The 22071-nt window shown below is 41.0% G+C and overlaps 1 protein-coding gene across 10 annotated transcripts in view; it reads left to right on the forward strand.

Annotated features, from left to right (window-relative positions):
• LOC308478505 (uncharacterized protein) overlaps window positions 1–20095 on the forward strand; it is a 245303-nt gene extending 225208 nt beyond the window's left edge. For 7 of the 10 annotated variants that reach the window (XR_013987067.1, XR_013987068.1, XR_013987069.1 and 4 more), the window contains 2 exons: window positions 1874–1970; window positions 2946–3299. Coding sequence is in view for 1 of the 10 variants with exons in the window: in XM_081008364.1 (XP_080864490.1) it covers window positions 19722–19883 (162 nt within the window). In the remaining 9 variants the exon portion in view is untranslated. Of the gene's footprint in view, window positions 1–1873; window positions 1971–2945; window positions 3300–19721 lie in introns of those variants that run through there. The other 3 variants (XM_081008365.1, XM_081008364.1, XR_013987066.1) reach the window with 2 other exon arrangements.
• Window positions 20096–22071: the final 1976 nt, after the last annotated feature.

Here is a 22071-nt window from a genome sequence, read left to right on the forward strand (position 1 = left end):
ATTCCCCCACTCAACTCATGCAGAATTCTTCATGTGGCAAAATTAACAGAGATATGTTTATCAGTAGCTATTAGGCATGACAGTTGGTTTAGAGACAACCTCATAGGCATCTGTTTAGGATGCCTATGCCTACCAAAACATTTTGTTTCCCGGGCTGAAGGACAAGAATGTCCCCCAATTCCACATTGAACTGGCTATTGAATTACCCTTCAGCACTGGCCACGGAACACTGTATTCCACTGCAGCTGGGTTCAGCAGACTAGGTTAGCGGGCCCCAGCCAGGCCAACTAGGACTCACTCTGTGTGAGTGTCTGGAAGCAGTTGAAGGATGGATGGTGGCTAACAGATTGCGGTTGAATCCTGACAAGACAGAAGTACAGTGGTACCTCTAGTTATGAACTTAATTTGTTCCGGAGGTCCATTCTTAACCTGGAACTGTTCTTAACGAGAGGCGTGCTTTCGCTAATGGGGCCTCTTGCTGCTGCTGCGCTGCTGGCACACAATTTCCGTTCTCATCCTCAACTCGAGTTAACTCTTCCAGGATAACAGAGTTTGCAACCTGAAGTGTTTGTAACCTGAGGCGTTTGTAGCTTCAGGTACCACTGTACTGTTTTGGGTGGACCAGGGGCAGGAGGACTCCCTGGTCCTGAATGGGGTAACTGTACCCCTGAAGGACCAGGTGTGTAGCCTGGGAGTCATTTTGGATTCACAGCTATCCATGGAGGTGCAGGTCAATTCTGTGTTCAGGGCAGCTGTCTACCAGCTCCATCTGGTATGCAGGCTGAGACCCTACCTGCCCGACTGTCTCACCAGAGTGGTGCATGCTTTATCTCCCGCTGGGACTACTGCAATATGCCCTATGTGGGGCTACCTTTGAAGGTGACCCGGAAACTACAACTAATCCAGAATGTGGCAGCTAGACTGGTGACTGGGAGTGGCCGCCGAGACCACATAACACCGGTCCTGAAAGACCTACATTGGCTCCCAGCATGTTTCTGAGCACAATTCAAAGTGTTGGTGTTGACCTTTAAAGCCCTAAATGGCCTCAGCTCAGTATACCTGAAGGAGCATCTTCACCCCCATCATTCAGCCTGGACACTGAGGTGCAGCTCTGAGACCTTCTGACAGTTCCCTCATTGTGAGAAGTGAGGTTACAGGGAACTAGGCAGAGGGCCTTCTCAGTAGTGGTGCCTGCCCTGTGGAATGCCCTTCCATCAGATGTCAAGGAAATAAACAACTATCTGACTTTTAGAAGACATCTGAAGGCAACCGTGTATCAGGAAGTTTTTAATGTCTAATGTTTTACAATTTTTTATGAGCTGTAAGCTGGGGAAATCCAGCTGGATGGGCAGGGTATAAAAAACAAAAGTATTATTATTATCATCATTATTACCACCATCCTCTAACACCTTGCCAGCAGCCCCAACCATCCAGCATCTTTCCCCTGAGACAGCTCCCTCATTCTATGTAATGGCCAGGGCTAGTCAGGCTACCACATTCTGGGGACAATGACAAGGGAAGTACATAGCCTTACAGTCTTGTTTGTGTGCTTTAGAGATGCATTTCGTTGGCCACAGTAGGCAATGCTATGCAGGGCTGGATATTTGGACCTTTGGTCTGCACAATTGAGCTCAAATGGCTTTACAAGCTATTCTCTATGGCTTGCATCCAATGGCTGAGCAAGTAGAAAGCAGTGTGTATAATCAATCTTTCCCTTCCTCTTGGAGCTCCTTGCACCCTTTCCAAACAGAGTAGTCTTGTGTCTGAGGGAGCTGCCGTGCAAAGGGGAAATTGCCCAAAATTGGGTGGAGAAATCTTGTACAGCACAGTTTATTGAGGAACTGATTAATTAAACCTCTCCTCTCACACACAGGAGGGCAGGTCTTTTCTAAGATGACTGAGCAAGAGAAAGAGAGAGAACCAGAACATAAGTGAGAAAATAAGAAGGCTTCAAACCAGGGATAAAATATGTAAGTAAAAAGAAAGCATTTCTGCACACCATCCAGTTAAACTATAGAATTCATTCCCATATGAAGAAGCAATGATAACCAAATTAGATGGTTTTAAGAGAGAATTAGACAAATTAATGGAAGATAAGGCTATAAATAAGGGATGCGGGTGGCACTCTGGGTTAAACCACAGAGCCCAGGACTTGCCGATCAGAAGGTTGGTGGTTCGAATCCCTGCAACGGGGTGAGCTCCTGTTGCTCGGTCCCTGCTCCTGCCAACCTAGCAGTTTGAAAGCACGTCAAAGTGCAAGTACATAAATAGGTACCACTCTGGCAGGAAGGTAAGTGGCATTTCCGTGTGCTGCTCTGGTTTGCCAGAAGTGGCTTAGTCATGCTGGCCACGTGACCCGGAAGCTGTATGCCAGCTCCCTCAGCCAATAAAGCGAGATGAGCGCCACAACCCCAGAGTCGGTCACGACTGGACCTAATGGTCAGGGGTCCCTTTACCTTTACCTAAGGCTATAAATAGCTACAAGCCACAATGGTTATGCTCTACATTCACTGCTAGGGTGGTATGCTTCTGAATGCCCATTGCTGGCAATCGCAAGTGGGGAGAATGCTGTGGCACTCTAGACCTGCTTTTGGACTTCCCATAGGCATTTGGTTGGCTACTGTCAGAACAGGATGCTGGGCTACATGGGCTGTTGGCCTGAACCAGCAAGCTTTCCTTACTTCCTTATGTAGAACACTTCAGTGGAAGGGATAAAATGTCGAGTGCTTTCTTTTTTACTTTACAACTTTTAAAGGGCCAAAATAATATGTCTTGATGCCCTCTCAAAGTCCTCAGCAAGTATTATTTTCATAGAATCATAGAACAGTAGAGCTGGAAGGAACCCCTAAGGTCATTAATTCAACCCCCTGAAGCAAGTGTAAACCAAAATGTGCTGGCCATTTTATACATTCTTTTAAGATTTCCTGTTGTCTTTGTCCATGGAGTTTTCTTGGCAGGGATACTGGAGTGGCTTGCCGGTTCCTGCTTACTTTCTTGGGCTCCATGATCACTGCAGATGGTGACAGCAGCCATGAAATTAAAAGACGCCTGCTTCTTGGGAGAAAAGCAATGACAAACCTAGACAGCATCTTAAAAAGCAGAGACATCACCTTGCCAACAAAGGTCCGTATAGTTAAAGCCATGGTTTTCCCAGTAGTGATGTATGGAAGTGAGAGCTGGACCATAAAGAAGGCTGATCACCGAAGAATTGATGCTTTTGAATTATGGTGCTGGAGGAGACTCTTGAGAGTCCCATGGACTGCAAGAAGATCAAACCTATCCATTCTGAAGGAAATTAGCCCTGAGTGCTCACTGGAAGGACAGATCGTGAAGCTGAGGCTCCAATACTTTGGCCATCTCATGAGAAGAGAAGACTCCCTGGAAAAGACCCTGATGCTGGGAAAGATGGAGGGCACAAGGAGAAGGGGACGACAGAGGACGAGATGGTTGGACAGTGTTCTCGAAGCTAACAGCATGAGTTTGACCAAACTGCGGAAGGCAGTGAAAGACAGGAGTGCCTGGTGTGCTCTGGACCATGGGGTCACAAAGAGTTGGACATGACTAAACGACTAAACAACAACAACAACATTAAGATTTCCTAGTTATTTCTGCACTGATTTGAGGTCTTGCCTCCTTTTTTGGCTGCTACAGTAAATATGTTCATTATCTTAAAGCAAAAGATGTATGCATTGTTTGTTGTACTTATGTGCAAGTTTGGAGACCAACTGTAAACATGCCTACCCTGAAGGAATCCCCTTTGAGCTAAACAGAACTTACACCCTGGTAAGCATGCTTAGGAGTGCAGACTTAATTGATTAATCAACCAAGATGTATTTAACAGGGTAGTAGCCCTAATTACTGAGCATACCTTAGGAACTTTAGGGTAAATAATAATTTACCATAGAAATGAACACCTTAAACTGTATAAACATTTCTCTTGACACATGGAAATAGGTGTAAGTGAGGCTTCCCTTCAAAATTTATTTAATGGGTAGTTGAGAATTAGTTGGTTTTATGTTTGGCTATCCAGGATATGATAACAAATTCTCTCTCTCTCTCTCTCTCTCTCTCTCTCTCTCTCTCTCTCTCTCTCTGGGCTCAGTCAAGGAAACCAATGGCAAGGAAGAGACTTCAGTACTGTAGTTTGGGAAAAACTGCAACATACTAGGCTGAACCAGAAGTGGGAAAATGCATTAAATAAATAGTTTTTATAATTATGCTTTGTATTATACCAGCAGTTAGGTTCTATGAAGAGACATGAATTGGGCCTCTGTGTGCTAGATTCTACAGGCAAAATGCAATAGCTTTAGTTAAAGAATCTATTTAAAAGTTACCAAGAGTTCCCCATAGCCAAAGAATGTTTGGCTTCTATAAGATGCAACTAAAATACCCATCAATTGGAATATGTAAGGAGGTAGTCTATTTATATACCAATTCTTTTAGCTGCACTAGATACAGCCAGCCTTATTTGTTATGCTCCTGGACCTCACCTCTGATTCAAGGTGATCCACCCTTCAGGCAGTAGACAGAGCTTAGTTTCAGTGGTTCATGTGTAGCATGTTCCCTCAAGCCACTCTTGAAAACAGCCCAGATAAGGGCGACAGAAACTGAGGTGGGTCCATGTCCATTGTTCAAATTCTTATCACTGAAATTTCACATTGACACGGTGGAACTGAATAGAAATATTACAAATGGCTGCTTGGTCTAGTTATGGGCAAACTGACCCTACTATAATTCATAATCTCCTTCCCAAATTACAAATCCAATGCTATAAACTCAGCTGTAGGCTCTCTGTTGTTATGCGATTTCAGAGTATCGTCACATTTTTGTACCAAACATCTTGCAAATGTGACATGCATTCAAGGCAACAATGTTATGTGTCATAACACATCCAAATGACCAAAAGGACTAATGGTGGGTTATGTCTGGGTGGGTGAGGAGCTGTGGAGGGACTGCTTAGAGGAGTAATGTTGCTAGAGGTCTTGTTTGCCAGGTGAAAATGATCAATAAACCATTAATAAACACAAGGGACTAAGGAAAGTATTGTTTTTCCAGGTGGAAAAATCAAAATTGGAAACAGAACTGTTAGAACCCAAAACCAAGATTTTGTCAAAGATGTATAACTTGCTGTTGAAATGGAATACTCAGGATGAAATGGTGAAATCTGCTATGATTAAATGGGCACAAGATGTTGGACATAACATAATGATGGCTGACTGGGAACAGTTATGGACCACAGGTATGAAGTTTACGGCATGTAATGCCTTAAGAGAGAATATTATGAAAATGATATACAGGTGGTACATGACACCAGTCAAGCTTGCAAAAATCTATCATTTGCCCGATAATAAATGTTGGAAATGTAAAGAAACCGAAGGTACATTCTTTCACCTTTGGTGGACGTGCCCAAGGATTAAGGCTTTCTGGGAGATGATTTATAATGAAATGAAAAGGGTATTTAAATATACCTTTCTGAAGAAACCAGAGGCCTTTCTCCTGGGCATGGTTGGCCAAATGGTGCCAAAGAAGAACAGAACTTTCTTTATGTATGCCACAACAGCAGCAAGAATACTTATTGCAAAGTATTGGAAGACACAAGATCTACCCACTCTGGAAGAATGGCAGATGAAGGTGATGGACTACATGGAATTGGCGGAAATGACTGGCAGAATCCGAGACCAGGGAGAAGAGTCGGTGGAAGAAGATTGGAAGAAATTTAAAGACTATTTACAGAAATACTGTAAAATTAATGAATGTTAGAATGATGTCAGAATGAAGTTAAGTGGTTTTAGCAGTAATGTTATAAGGTGTATGTAAAAATGGATTGTTAACAGGTGAGAACCTAAAGCTATAATATATTAAGTTAAAGGATTAAGATAAAAACAAAGAGGGAAAGGAATTGCTGAATTAACTAACTGAACTGGAATACAAAAAAAGGGAGGCATGAGGAGGTCAGGGAAACAAGTAAATGAAATGTAAGGCATGGAAAGATGGATTTGTTTTTTAAGTCTTTGTTATTTTTTCTGTATTTTGTATTTTTTCTTTTTTCTATTTTTCTTTTTTTATATATATGTAATTTTTCTTTTTGGAAACCTTAATAAATATCATTTAAAAAAAAAAAGAAAGTATTGTTTTCTGATCATGTCCAGAAATTGCTTGCTGATGACAATTTCTGATGTTTTGACAACTGAAGCCAAACCTACTCCTAACACTGTACTGAGGCTCTCAATACTGGTGCAGAGGTTTGTAATGAGAGTGCCAAGAGCACCTGTATTGGGAGCTCTTAATCTTTTGAGAGCTCTTCACGGACAGTTCCACACTGAAGTTTACATATTATTTATCAGAAGCATAATCATACTGTCATAATATATTATCAGCACAAATACTTGGGACTAGCAGTATTAAGGCAAACACACACAGCTATGTATTTTTTTTCAAGCAACATTCAGTACATGCTGCCTTGCTTTGATTACACTGAAAAGTGGCTTAGCAAGAAGGAAGAACTTGAGGATTCTAGTGACACAACAGGTTTTTGCCTTTCGCATCCTCTCATCTTACCCACCTACTGCTCTCCTTTTTGTCACCATTTCTTCACCAATTTTCAGAAGAGTATGGGAGGGAATAGTGGCAGCCCTAATCCTTCTCACTTGACTTTTGTTTCCATTGGCCTTAATTAACCTCTCCCTGGGCTCATAAAATATGTGATTATAATGTTTTAAAAGAAAGTCCCTTATTTACACACCAGGCAGGGTTTGGTTTTCTTCTTCTGTTTTTGTAACTCCTCGAAACCTGTTTCTTACTGCTTTGAATGCAATATTGTATGCACCGGTGGCCAATCCTGGTAATTTATCCCATATCTCTATTTCCCCCTTGGGTGGAATTGAATTATTCTAATACCATGTAATTGTTTTTCATTTCCTGTGTCTTACTTTGTTGTTGCTGTTCTGGTGGTGGTTGCTCACAGATGTTTCAGCTTGTGAAAAGGAGAGGCCTTCTTCAGATGTGAAAGTCATTGTAGCCACTCTGCACCGCTCAATACTTCATTAAGAAGTTGCAAAATGTAATTTGTTCCCTGCTTCTTTGGATCAGAAATACATTTCCAGTGCTCCTCTTCGATAATGAAAGTATTCAGAGAACCAAATATTAAATCCTAACCATGATATCCAGTGTGATGAAGTGGTTGTTACCCAGAAGTGGAGAGACCCAGGTTCAAATTCTGACTAAGTCATAAACAGCTCTCACTGGGTAAACTTTGACCAGCCACTGCCTCTCAGCCTAATCTAGAGTTTTTATGACTATGAATTAGGGGTGGTGCATGTATTTTACCTCAAGCTCCTTGGAAAAACAAAGTAAGTATATAATTTGAAAAAATATCACTCAGATGCCATTCAGGAAAGCTACCCACCATCCAGGTGGTATCGATAATTGATATGCCAGAATATTTACCATTTGGTAAATGGTTGGTAGGGATGAGGACAGGATTAGATTTTACTTTAATTTTAATGGGGGAGGGGGACATGCTTTGTATGTATAAAGCCTTGGATTCAATACATTGAGTCCTAGGTTAAATAATTCAAAGTAGTACAACTAGGAAATCTTTCTGAGTCTTTGGAGAACTGGTCCCAGTTGGAATATACTGCAATGGGCTTGGTGGACATATGGGCTGATTTGCTATAAAGCAGCGCTATAAATCCACAGAATGTTGCAGCATTCTGTGCACATCACCTTCAGGATTATGCCTGGACTCACTCCCAGGGCCGCCATTTGTGAAGCTCCTAAATGGGCCCTGAGAGAGAAACCAACCCAGCTGTTGCCTTCCTCCAGAGAAGAATCTGATGATGAACTGCAGCCTGCTATAGCAGCATCAGTGAAAGTCAGTGGCAAGGCTCCTTTCAACGATTCTAATAGCTCTGGATTGCAGAAGAAAATAGCTATTTCAAACCATTGATGGTGGGTGGTCACCCACAGTAGTGCAGCTGCAACCTGTTGTGTGACCCAGCATTGGCGTAACTTGGAAGTCTCAAAGGGAAGCTTAGACACTTGCATTTTGAGATTGGTCTAATCTTCTGGAATGTAATAGAAGAAGTTTGCTTTTGAACCTATGAAAAAAATAGAGGGGAAAATAGGGAGATTTAACTTATTGCATGCTGTGTTCCTACTGTAAAGATAATATGCGGTACTTTTTTGTAACGACATTAACTCACTTCTAGCATTTTGTTAAATCCTTTCTCCTAATCTGGTTTTGCAATGATCAATGAATGTCTCTCTACAATCAAGCTATTCATATCCTCAAAGAATTCCAACATGTCAAACATGATCCTTGCCTTCCTGGAAAACTGATGAATGTCATTAATCAAGCTTTCATTTCCCAAATATTCCCACACTTGGCCCTGTGAAAATAGTGCACAGAAATTACTTTTCAGAGGTTGGCAGCATTTTATTTTATTTTCCTGAATAACAAAAGTTTATTACAGGCATACAGGTTGTGGGTTGTTGTTTTTTTGGACTTTTTCCAATAACAAAGTTATGTTCCAGTCCTCAAGGATATCTTTTAAATTCAAGAAGCCCCAAAGAACCAACAACCACTTTATAAAACTTCCACTTCAAATTCATTTAGCACAGTGGGATGCCTGTTGTCTTAAGAGGACAATTTAGCAGTTTTTAAAACCCTTTAACAAATAACTGAAGGAGTACACAGGCACATTAAATTGTCCATTAATTAGTTATGAAAAAATAAAATGGATGAACCCCTTCAAGCTCTATGTAGCATTAAAAACACACAAAACCCCAGCAACTTCACAGGTTACGATATACGTCCATATAAGGCCCTTTGCGCCAATATACCTATGCCTCGTCTGCAGCTAAGACTAGCAAGTAAATATAACGCAATGCCAGATTTTTAAGAATGTCAAAGATATGATAGACACTTCAGAGTTTGAGCCAAGGTTTTGGAACACAGTGTTAAGGCCCATGTGTATTAACTTTATAAAAAGATCTTCTGTCAAATTAGATGTGAGGCAATAGAAGCAATATTGGGGTAGGTAGGTAGATATATTTATTCTAGCTTTCAAGACATAGGCTGATGTTTAACCTGTGGGCGGAGGGAAATACTTTACGTGTAAAATGTGTAACATATATGGAAGATACTGGGGGTAAAACAATCCAATCCAGAGTCACTCTAGCAGGGAGGAAGGTGAGAGACACATTTTTCCTTCCCCAGAGTGAGATCTTCCCCCTATCCCAATGGTCTTCCTCAATGATCCCAATGGGAAGGAAAATAATTATGGTAGCTCACCCTCCCCTCCCCCCAATTTAGGGGACATGTTGGAGGAACAGGAAATCAACCAGTGGCATGCACTTAGAAGACTTCATTTTCCTCCTCTCCATCAACAGAGCACCAAGGTGGAGAAGGGATCATCATGGTAGTTTCTCAGCTACAAGGAGGATGCAAGGAGGAAACGTCTTGCGAGTTCTTGCGAGTTTGTTTCCTTTTTCTTAAAGCTGCTAAGCCGTTAATAGCCGTGATTCGCAAGACGAAAAAACCGCAAGACGAAGAGACTCGCGGAACGGATTAATTTCGTCTTGCGAGGCACCACTGTATCTGTGGTTTAGACCGCAGCGCCACCCGAGTCTCTGTGTATATTCTACATAAGTACAATTACAGCAATAGTTATTTTAAGTTGCCTGATAGTTTTAACAGCAGAATCCTAAAATGGTGTGCGCAAGTGAAATCTGAAGGCTGTAATATCATCTCATCTCATGCCCTACTGGCATGAGCTGACAGGCAGGAAGTGATGATGCAGAACTGATCTGCATTCCAATGTCCCTTCTTCAGTTTTAAAATGTTTATGTGTTCCCTTCCAATTGGGAACAAGGAGGGCTCACACCTGAGTCATCAGTGATTACTGGACAACACCACTGGTACCAAATGGACAGCCAGGTTGTTGAGGCACGTACCTGTATGCACACATATTACACCTGTGCTGAGGAAACTGCCCTCTCTGTCAATATATAAAGCCGTATAAACAACTTAAGATCAGATCAACCAAAATACCACCTGCCCCAGTACACACCTGTAGGATCGCTTAGCTCGTCTGGGAAAAAGTTACTCAGGACACTGCACTCGACATGAAACTATATTTGTAGTGACTCATCAAAATGTCTTAAGACTTGCTAAAATGTGGCCTCCACTGCTACACCATCACAAAATGTGGTCTTATTTTGACAGTATGAAATCTTATTGCTAAAGTTTTGTATCAGGATATTCTTTTAAAAGGTTTTGCTGTGCTACGTGCAGAGAATGGAATGCAGAACTGATGATTGGATAGTTATCAGGAGGTAAGTTGTCTTCAGTTGTCTTCCAGTAACAAAGTAGTGCTTCTGAGGTTAAAAAAAAAAAGACTTTAAAATTGTTTGAAAGATATCCTAAGCAACGCTGAAATCATCACCTAATCCAATGCATTCATATGGAAACAGACAGCTTCATGGTAGATTGAAGAGAATGACCTCAGCGGCTATAAATCAAAACTCAAGGCTGAGTTATGGCAACAAGGAAGCTGCAAAAACATCACTGTTCACCTGCTATACCTCAGCAAATATCTGGCAAAGATCGGGGGATATTAGCCTTGTTAAGCTTGTAGAGGATCATTTGTTTTCCTGATGCCTGGGTTGAAAGGAGAGTTGCTCAAGCAAGACAAATACATTTGATAGCCACCTGTTGTGAGAGAAGCCAAACACATCTTTAAAACATTTGAGGCAAGGGCCCTATTATTTTGCTGTTACCTCTGATGGCATGTGATGATTTAGGGTGCTTCTGCACAGTAACCTCTCAGTGCCTTGGCATGCAACCTGGTAAAATGAGAAGGCTTCATAGTGTCAACCATTTTCCAGGTACTGCGCATGGAATCCCAAGCCAGTGAACCCATCCCTAGTGCAGAAGTACAAAAAAAGAAATGGGTTCTCGCCTTCTTTAATGAGCAATGGACCTGTAGGAGTTGCATGTTATCTTCCTCCAGGCATGTACTGTACCATTCAAAGGGCAGGTGTTGACAAAAGCAGGTCTCATGGTGTCCTTCAGCATTTTTGACAAATTAACATTGCCCATTGCTGCTTTGTAGCAATGCTGGCACAGCTTAGATCCACAAGCAGCAGTTCTTCTCCAACCTGGTGCCCTCCAGATATTTTTGACTACAGCTCTCCACATCCTTAACTATTGGCCATCCTGATAGGAACTTGGAACCCTACAAATTAGTCTCACTAATATTGAATTGTGGTTTATTTATATAGTATCTCATGGGTTATAACATCATCAGCAACATCTGATGTGGTGTGGCAGCACCCTCCTGACACTGGTGTTGCTGCAGTTTACCTGGACGGATCTGGGTCAGGTCGGGGGTGCGTGTGCCGAAGTACTGGCACTCCCATGTGTCTGCACACATTTTACCTCCCTGCCACCTGGCCCCAGCCCTGCTTAAGTAAGCTGTGGTGTTGGTACCAGTGTACACATAATTTCAGACACATGCCAATACAGCAAGTATATAGAACTTACTTTCAAGTAAGTTCCTAGCCTCCTTAATCTCTCATAAACCTGCCTCCTATTCCAAACCCCAGTCAGTTTCCAAGCTTCTGAAGACAGTTGAGTAGATTGCATTTAGTTTAGACTTAAATATGTATAATATTAAGTGTTGATCAAGTGCTTTCTTGGGTAAGTACCACAAACACAATGACACTTACCACTGGTACTACTGTCATTATTGCTGTTGATGTTAATTACTCAAAGGTCTCCAAGTAACTTATAGCATTGTTTCAAACACAAATTCTATAATATTACAGAACAACCACTCTGCTATAACATAAAACAGAACAACAAAAGTAGTTGTGCATAGGACTGGTCTTTAATGCTGAAGGAAAGTCCTAATAAACATAAAGGGACTTAGTTCCAAATAAATTGCACAGTAAATCTTAGTAATTTTCACCTGCCTACATTTTTTTGTCCTAGTTTAAGGTCTATTTGGAGCTGAATATATATTAACAAATATGCATAGTTTTTGAAACTTATCAGAATATTTGTGAATTACTTAGGTATAATCAATTATATATTTTCACACAGGGAATTGTTAAAAATAGTAAGACTATAAGCCCATAGGTATTAAGTAAGTGCTTCTGTCATGTTAGAACAGTTGTAGTTAATATAGCCATAATCCCAACCACAGAAGCCTCTTAGGACATTTCTCACTTGGATTGCTTTGCTTTGTGGGTTTTAAAGATTCAAGCATTGGTTTGAAGCATTCAGAACTAATGTTAAAACAATGCTGTGAAATACTGCATCAAATATTTAGGTCTGAATGACTAATGTTACATGGTGTTATGTGTACTTTTATTTTTAGATGAAAATGAACACGACAGTTATGTCCATGTAGATCAAACAGATGTGCTGCCAAATAACTACAGATTGTAATTTTTTAAACATTTTTTTAAATTTAAAAAACCATTTATATCCCACCATTCCCAATTAAATATCCAAGGCTCCTCACATGTAGGGCTAGAGGAAGGATATTCAGTTGAGTTCACATTTTAAGATGAACCTATTTAATTTGCACTTTCTGAAACAATACATGAACCAAAACGCAACTCAAATTTGCCATGTATTTCTCCAGCCATGTAATATAGACATAGTGGTATAATGTGCACAGGGATACAAATACGAAAATAGCATACAAAAGGTGCATTATATTGGAACAGGGCAAAATGTGAATATTAGGCAAAATTGCACATACACATGCATATATTCGGAGAAATCTGCCCTGGAAATTGGTATGGCACTATGGAGAACTGAATATAAGATTGGAAAATGGGAAAGAGAGAGAAACTGGAATTGTCAGATTTTCCCATCCCTACTCAGAACAGAGTGTCAAAAAATTACAGTAAATGGCAATTCAGTAATCATATTTACTAATAGTGAACTTAGTTGTCCAAGTGCCCATCCTTAAGTGGGAACTTATGAGGTTCCTTATGGAGGAGCCTCAAGGACTGCTGAAGTACAAAAGCACTTGAGGGAGGGGGATCCCAAAGGTGCTTGTGGTGCACCCAAAACAACCCAATGAGGACCAGGCATGCTTAGTGGATGTGGAATGCTGACTGGCTGGCTGTTGTAGGGGAAGGGAAAACCAGGGATGAGGGGAAATTGAATGAAGTATCCAGGCTGGAAGCCTGAACATGAGCGTTCCACATGGCAACATTTTGTTGCATGTACTACTTATGGGCAATAATAACTTTAAAAAGTAAGAAAACAACAGCAGGGAAATTAGCATCAAACTAAGGATTCACATGCCAGGAGGTAGGCCAAATGTTTGTCTAAAAAGAAAGGTCCAGTATTCACATATGAGCAGAAGGCTATCCGAGAGGGAGCAAGGTAGATCTCCCTAGGTCGGGAGTTCCAGAACCTAGATACAGCCACAGATAAGATCTTCTCCCACAGCTTAATGAAACATATATCAAGTGTGGGCAGACTGTTCAAGATGGCAAGTGTAGAAGTTTTTAATACACCATCAGTTTCATATGGAGGAAGCTTCCTTGGTCCCAAGCAGTGCTGGATTTATGTATAAGCTAAACAAGCTATACCTTAGGAGCCCACTCTCTTGGCCCCCTCCCAAAATATACTTCTTCTTAATTATATTTCACAATTAATATACTTATTCTTAATTGTATTTCAGTTCCACAATTACTTTGATAAAATACATATTTTGTTATGTGCAAATGGCTTTAGATACCTATTAGGTCCATAAATTACTATATAGCATATATCCAACACAAAAAAACAGCGGCAATTTGTTGTTGACAAAGGACAGCTGGACATATAAAGGGCCCCATTACCTTCAGTAGCTTAGGGCATCATTAAACCTAAACCTGGTCCTAGTCCCAAGTTACCTAAGGCTTGGAAACACACTTTGGAGTTGGACCTGGAAACCAATCAGAAGTCAAGGTACCTAGTGTAGCAGGGGAACCACATGTTATCAACTCTCCTGACTCTGGGGTCCCACAGTGCTATGAAGAGAACTTGGGTGAGCACAAGCTTCAGGGCACTGTTACCAGGGGATAAACTTTAGTAGCATCTCCTGTCACCTTGCCAACAAAGGCCCATATAGTTAAAACTATGATTTTCCCAGTAGTGATGTATGGAAGTGAGAGCTGGACCATAAAGAAGGCTGATCGCCGAAGAGTTGATGCTTTTGAATTATGGTGCTGGAGGAGACTCTTGAGAGTCCCATGGACTGCAAGAAGATCAAACCATCCATTCTTAAGGAAATCAGCCCTGAGTGCTCACTGGAAGGACAGATCGTGAAGCTGAGACTCCAATACTTTGGCCACCTCATGAGAAGAGAAGACTCCCTGGAAAAGACCCTGATGTTGGGAAAGATGGAGGGCACAAGGAGAAGGGGACGACAGAGGACAAGATGGTTGGACAGTGTTCTTGAAGCTACCAGCATGAGTTTGACCCAACTGCGGGAGGCAGTGGAAGACAGGAGTGCCTGGCGTGCTCTGGTCCATGGGGTCACGAAGAGTCGGACATGACTAAACGACTAAACAACAACAACAAGCATCTCCTGTGCCCTTCTGGCTGGATGATATGACCCCAGATGATCTGATATGAGTCTTGGACTTGTAGTTCCCCTCTCTCCAATAAACATCATGGGAACTTGATTAGGGCAGACATTTAGAGTGGAATTTAATGTCACCCTGTGACAAATCTTCCATATGCACAAGCATTTCAGCTTGGCAGATTGAACAATCCCCTCCTTTCTACAACATGTTGTTCATAAACACCCAGCCAGCTTCAGGGTATGTGGAGGCCACAGGGGGAAGGAGAGAGAAGGAAAGCCCCATTGTGCAAGTGGAAGCCCTTATGAAATACTCATCCGTGCAAGGAATATTCTTCATAGCCACACTATGTCCTTCATAGAAACACTGTGAAAATCACAAACAAAATACATTGCCGTGGCCACCAGCCCAGGCAGCTTTAAAAGGGGATTAGACCAATTTATTCAGAGTAAGGCTATCAGTGACTACCAGTCATAATGGCTAGAATCCGTCCAGTATTAGAGCCAGCTATAACCAGCTGGGTTTGCCCCCAATTTTAACTAATAAAAAACTGCGTCTTCTCTATATCTGAAGCTTGGAAATTTGATTGGGGCAGGTGCTCAGTGTTCCAGGTTGGGAGATTCAGGACCAAAGGAGTCAACTCCTAGGGGTCGTGGGGGCATCAGCCCCCACAATGAAATATTTGAGGGGGCCGGGCCCCCACAAAGTTGATAGGCATTCCCATTCAGATGGTGTGTGTGCACTGCATCATATGATTGATTCTGCAGGGCTGGGCTTACCTGGGCCCCCACAATATTTTATTCAAGTTGGCACCCCTGTTCAGGACAGTTAAAAGGAAGTATTCCTTCACATGCCTCAGAACAGCAATTGCTGGGAATCATGAGCAGGAGAATGTAGCCATCTGGTTGACCACAGTGAGAATTAAATGTTGCACAAAGTAAGCCTTTGCAGTCCTCTTCTTATGTTCAGTACCATCAACACCCAAGGTCCAATTCAACCCTATTTAAGGTGAAGGGAAGTTTTGGCTCAAAATGTCATTGCAACAAAAAATAATGTGTGTTTTTTGACGAGCGTTGGACTCTATCTCCCCCCCCCCCCCCGGAACACTAGACATCAATTAAGTGTGAGGGAGATTTCAGCAGCATCTGGAAGCTACTGCTTGTATTAAAGAATAAACCTTTCAGAGATATTATTCTCTTTGATGCTTCATAGTACAGGGATAAAATTATTATTTATAAAAAGAGGAAATGTAGATACCTTTGAATTGACAAGATGCCTGGCAGTAGTATAGAAAAGCACATGACATAAAAAAAGGTTTTCTTTTAATGTTTCAGACTTTGAACCTCATGAAGAAGGTCATAGAGATTTAATGGTGGTAAATTTGACTAGGTCTTTAATTTGAGCAAATTATTGTACAATATATATAAAAAGCAACGTCTTTACAATTAAAAAAAATTTCCCAGGACCATGCAGGATCTTCTGAAGATCCAAGCAGGTCATTAAGGGCTTCTAGCAAATATCCCCAAAATGTAATTTTCAGAAAAATAAATCTAGTCCAAAAAAGTTACCTCCCTAGATAAAGTCCTGACAGCCTATCAACAGTGTTGCTATGACCCACTGGGAAGTACTGTGGGATGGGTGAGGTGGCAGCAAGATCAGTATGGTGTAAATGTACCAGCTGGAGCCCTGTATTTTGCTTTTCAGCCCCATCATGCCCAGTTTTGTCCTCTTACAAGCCTTCCAAATATTCTGAACAGCATCATGACTCCAGTGTCCGATTCACATATGCCATCCTTGGATTCAGAGTAGAAATTGCCTTCAGAGACAGCCCTGGATTTCTATACAATCCCAGAAGTACTGGAGAGGAGCCTGTTGTGTTAGCATCTCTCCAAACTGAGAAGGTCATGTTGTCCTCTTCTGACTCTGAGGATTCCACCCCAGTGGCCCTAGATGAACCATAGTCTTCCCTACCCTGTTATAGCAGGCTATGCTGCTCTCATCATCCAGATGAAGCTACAGCCTTCTTTAAGGTTCAGAAAGGGATCGTCTGGTGCTGAAGCAATATTTGAGCTCTGCTCTTGTGAAGTCTCTAACCTGAGCTCCACACCTTGCTGTTCAGGGTGGTTTCTGAATCTTTACCTTTTGCCTTGAACCAAGAGTCTGCTCTAAATTGTCTCACCTTGCTCTGGTTTGCCAGAACCATCACAATTACTTCAAAATCTTGCTTGAGCTGGAGCTCCCATCCTGCTGAGGCCAGAACCAAACAAGCACATATGACTTGGGAGCACACAAATGAAATACTTCAGTGGATGGGATACAGCTTTTTTCAATTAACTGGGCTTCTGTTTGTAACCAAGTCCTCTATCTCTCCTCCACCTGAAATAAATATGTACTCCACCCAAAATAAATATGCCATAGACATAAACACCTTCTGAACGAGGATGCTCTGCTCCAACAGTTATCGTGCCATGATCACAAAAATGAGACAGAATATATTTATGTGCTATGTATTTGTGTGCTGTGTGTCTCTTTTCAAGTGAATCCCCACCCCCAATATATAAAAGTTTCATGTGTTGTACCTTTTTATAAGAGGCTGATCAAAGCAGTGAGCGTAATTTGCTTTACAAAGAGTTTGCATTAGCTGTACATGGACCTGTTTCTGCATTATGGTTTGTTTGTAGATATATTTTTGCATTGTTGTTAATTATTAAAGATAAAGTAATTGAATGTTTGTATCTAATATCAAAGGCACTATGTGGAAAAATGTGTTGAATGTTCTAATATTTTAGGCAGAGAACAAAAAGAAAGTTTGTACTGCTATGTGGAGAGACAAAGTACATAATGTTTAAAATATACACTTTAAAATGTTTGCTTAGCAGAGGACAAACAAACATAATTCATTTAAATTACTTTGACCTAGTTAGCCACAAAATATAATTTCCATCTGTAGTTAATAAAGGTTAGACCTACTGAGGGATTTTATTTCTACACCAACGTATAAGGCTTGTGGATTCCATGATAGACAATAGAAACACAATTTACAGGTACATTCTACCAGTTCAGCATATAGAGAACAACATGAGCAATATTTATCCTACTAGTTCCTCACCTCAGTGTCCCAGATGACCTTGACATTGTTGCACACAACATTTACAATGCCGACATACGATTTAATCAGTCACTGCATGACAAACACTTTAAAAAATACCAATCTGATCTCATTATGCTTCAGAAATGTTAAATTTAAAGCACCATCTATGGATTCCTTATAAAGTAACAAAACTTTTATTTGAGAGCTTAGTATGTAATTTTGTTTGTGTGGCAACTTCAAAGGAAGCCTGGATTATATGCATTAAAAACTAACCTCTCTCTATTGAGGCCGAAATGCTTTCACTTGAAAAATCAGTTATATATTTGTGACTTTAGATTTTATTTGAGAACTTTTCTAGAATTCCAGAACAAATTGAAACATATTATAATTTGCTTTCAAGTACTTGTAAAATGATGGCTTTGGCCAGGTCCTTTCTAGACAATTGTTTTATAGCTCAATGAAAAAAAAAATTACATTATATTTTTACTTCACCAAATGAGCTCAAGGTTGCATACATGCTTCCCTTCATAGGTGCCAACTCCCTAGGGCCCTGGGTGCCTGAGCACCCACAAAATTCCCCATGAAGGGCCAGGCACTCACAGAGCAATGCACTTGATGGCACCCATGACCCCAGGCACTCGCAGTCATGGGGCCAAGCACATCTTCCCTCAAGACAGGACTTGCTGGGGTTTAACAGCTTCCACTGCCTCTAAAATCCAACCTGGTGAAAGGGTCAAGTAAGAAAAGCAGCAATCAAAATACTGTGTTCATGTTAAAGCCAAACTAGACCATACATGAAATGTATGACTGCAAGTCATGTATCTCTGCTTCCATTTTTAAAAACAAAAGTAGGGGGTTGTGAGGATAATCAGGATTGGGGCTGCAACTTTTTCAACTCTGATGCTATTTGTAACAATACATTGTTGCCAGGTGAAGACCTGGCTTTTAAAACCATTGCAACTATTTTATATTGACTGGCTGTTTTAATATTTGATGCATCCATTAATGATGGCTTTATTGAGTTTCACTTTGCGTCTTTGTTTTAATGCTATTTTGTGAAATGTTCTGAGCAGCAATCAGCAAATCGAAGGTTGGTGCATACACCTTATAAAGAAGTATGTAAATTAAAAGCAAAGCAGGCACACAGATAACCGTGACTAACAGTGGAAGCCAAATCATGTCTATGCAGTAATAAGCCCCACTGAGTCTGGTGGGATGAACTTCTAGGTAAGGGAGTATAAGATTGCGCCCTTAAGCTTTCTTCTGCTGAACTACCTTCCTGCCAGGCCTGAGTGGCAGGGACCACCTGTAAGTGTGAGAGTGTAGTACAGTCTCCTAATCTGAGCAGTGTTTGACCTTTCTGCAAAGTCTGCCAACAAGCATGTTAAACGTTATGATCCCCCCTGCTCCTAGTGATTTGGACATCTGCCTCTTAGGAGCAAGTCTAAAACCACCAACTCATTTTACACAGACCTCCACACACCTGTTAAACAGTAATAACTTAAATTTACCATCAACCTAAAGAGCTAAGCCAGATGCCAAGCAATGACCTAAAGGAGCAAGGCTTCAGATCTTGTTACCAATCCCTTGAGCCATCAGTTCCTCCTCAGTGGTTTCTTTGCTTCCCTGGAGAAATGCACATGTGCTAAATAAAAAATCACGAAGTGTGAATGTGTTTAAATGCTTACATTTTGGAAAATATGTGCCGATGTTAAGATTCTTTTTTAAAATAAATCTACATATTTAATTACAGATGCATTTCCCACTATTAAAAATCAGATTGAGGTATTTATCAGAATTTAGAATTTCAAATCTATAATATTGTATCCACGGTACTATTGACATGACAGTAATTTGCGCAAGGTGATATTTTATTTGGCCAAGCAGGGAGTATTTCAGTCAGAAACAGGCAGGGAGGGAAAATACACACTTACACAAAGGAGTAAAATGTGCACCCATTTCCATTTTTGAAAGTTCTAACCACTGAAAGGATGGGAGAATAGGTCTCTTTTCCCTTCTCTCCTTCAAACAGGTCATCATCACTCCCAGCAGAAAACAGAGGAGCCTTTACTCCATGAATAGGCAATGTGGTGTCGGCCATAAATTGTTGGATTCCAGCTTCCAACCATCACGGCCAGTGGTCAGGGTGATGGGTGCTGTAACAAAACCAGAGGGGTGCTATTTTGACTTCTAGCGACATACAGCAACATGTGTGCAATACCTGGCAAAAGCAAGCTCAAACTTCTCATTGAGTTTGCGTACATTCTTAAGGTACATATGTAAGAGGCTTGTTTAGAATCATATTTTAGGAATGATTCATGTTCTTATGTAGCTGCGTTGTTTTGTACTTTCTGCATGTTCCATGATCATATTATAAAGCAGTTGTGCCCTATGTTATAAATCAAGCACTGTTATTTTTGTTTTCAATGTGTTTCCTATCAATAAAGAAATCGGTGTGATGTGAACAAATATTTATTCTGAAATTGTGGCCCAGAGAAAAAAGATGGAGAACCACAGGTCTAAGGGATGAAAGGGAGGAGGTAACTGGGGAGAAAACGCAGTTATTTCACTGCACCTGAATGCAACACAATATTGATAAATGTTTTGGGGTTTAAAAGTCTTTGGTGGACATTCCTTTCTTTCCAAATTGAAAATGCAGAATGCTAGATTATTGTTTTTATAAGATATGATAAAAGGAGAGGTGAAACTAGATTATCATTTTTAAAAGAGATGATAAAAGGCAAGGTAAAACTGGGAAGCCCCCAACAGTCAGTCACCAGGCTTCCATGCGTGCACATTCAAATGAAAATACAACAAAAGAGAAAACAGAAATGTGAGCAGGGCAGAGTTGTTTGTCAACATGCTTTAGTGACAGATTTTCTTGCTGTTCAGCAATGGTTTTAATTCAGTGGCTAGCTGCTGTGAAAGAGATGAGATGCCAGAAGCAGGAACTCTATAAACCAGACTGAAAAAATTAATTATGACTAGAAATATGTGGCAAACAATTGTCTGGAAAATAAGCTGATTAGGTGCTGGAGCTCAGCAGTAGAGCACATGTTTGTGCATGGAAAGGGTCCCACATTCAATACCTGGCATCTCCATGTAGGGCTGCGAAAGGTTCCTGTTGCCAGGTAACACTGGGCTAGATGGATCAATGGTCTGAGCAGGTTTCTGTGTATTTCCATCTGTCTAGAACTGACAAACATATTGTGCACTTGGGTAGACATTCCTGAGTCCAGGATGTCTTCAGAGTTGTACTGTACAGTGGTACCTCGGGTTACGGACTTAACTCATTCCGGAGGTCCGTTCTTAACCCGAAACCATTCTTAACCTGATGCAAGCTTTCGCTAATAGGGTCTCACACTGCCGCCACACCGCTGGTGCGCGATTTTTGTTCTCATCCTGAGGTAAAGTTCTCAATCTGAGATACTACTTCCGGGTTAGCGGAGTTTGTAACCTGAAGTGTTTGTAACCCGAAACATTTGTAACCACTGTACTTGATTATGCCTGATTACAGTATATACATGTCATTGTCCAAGTTCAGAAGAAAAAGAACAGTGTTAAGAAAGGTTATATGTGATAAAATGCGGGTAATAACATTTTCTACATGTATTGTTTTGGATTCTGTTCTGGAGAAGTCAGTTGAAAAAGGGAGACTGTATTCCCACATCTCCTGCAATGCAACCCCCAAGGAGCACTGTGGGACTTCTGTCATGGCCTAAGCATAAATAGGACTTGGGTGCATATCAACACTGTTGTGCAACAAAATTCAACATCCTGTTTATTTCTTATCTCCCTGCTTCTTGGTTATACCTAGTTAGGAGGCAGCCTTGCAGGTAATACAGTCGTACCTCGGGTTAAGAACTTAATTCATTCTGGAGGTTCGTTCTTAACCTGAAACTGTTCTTAACCTGAGGTACCACTTTAGCTAATGGGGCCTTCCGCTGCTGCCACGCCGCTGCTGCGCGGTTTCTGTTCTCATCCTGAAGCAAAGTTCTTAAGCCAAGGTACTATTTCTGGGTTAGCAGAGTCTGTAACCTGAAACGTCTGTAACATGAAGCGTCTGTAACTCGAGGTACCACTGTACTTGTTTCTCTTAAAGAGATCACACATCAGATATCTGCAAAAACATGACTTCATTACAGTATGCATGTTGCACACGTTTAGCCATTTTTTCCTTCAAATTAAGCATTCATATCTTTTTCCAAAACATATACAACATACATCTGGACAGCAAAGATTGATTTTTAAAGGAGGAACAATTTAAAATATCCAAAATAATCGACTGGGTGAGATCCAACTTAGTGCAAGAGGGAGTCTTTCCATTCAACAGAGCTTCTCCTTCTCCTCCTTTCCCATGTTGCCCCTATATGCACCTTTAA

Source organism: Podarcis pityusensis (genome assembly GCF_964106645.2).
Source record: "Podarcis pityusensis genome assembly, chromosome: 5".
Lineage (NCBI taxonomy): Eukaryota > Metazoa > Chordata > Lepidosauria > Squamata > Lacertidae > Podarcis > Podarcis pityusensis.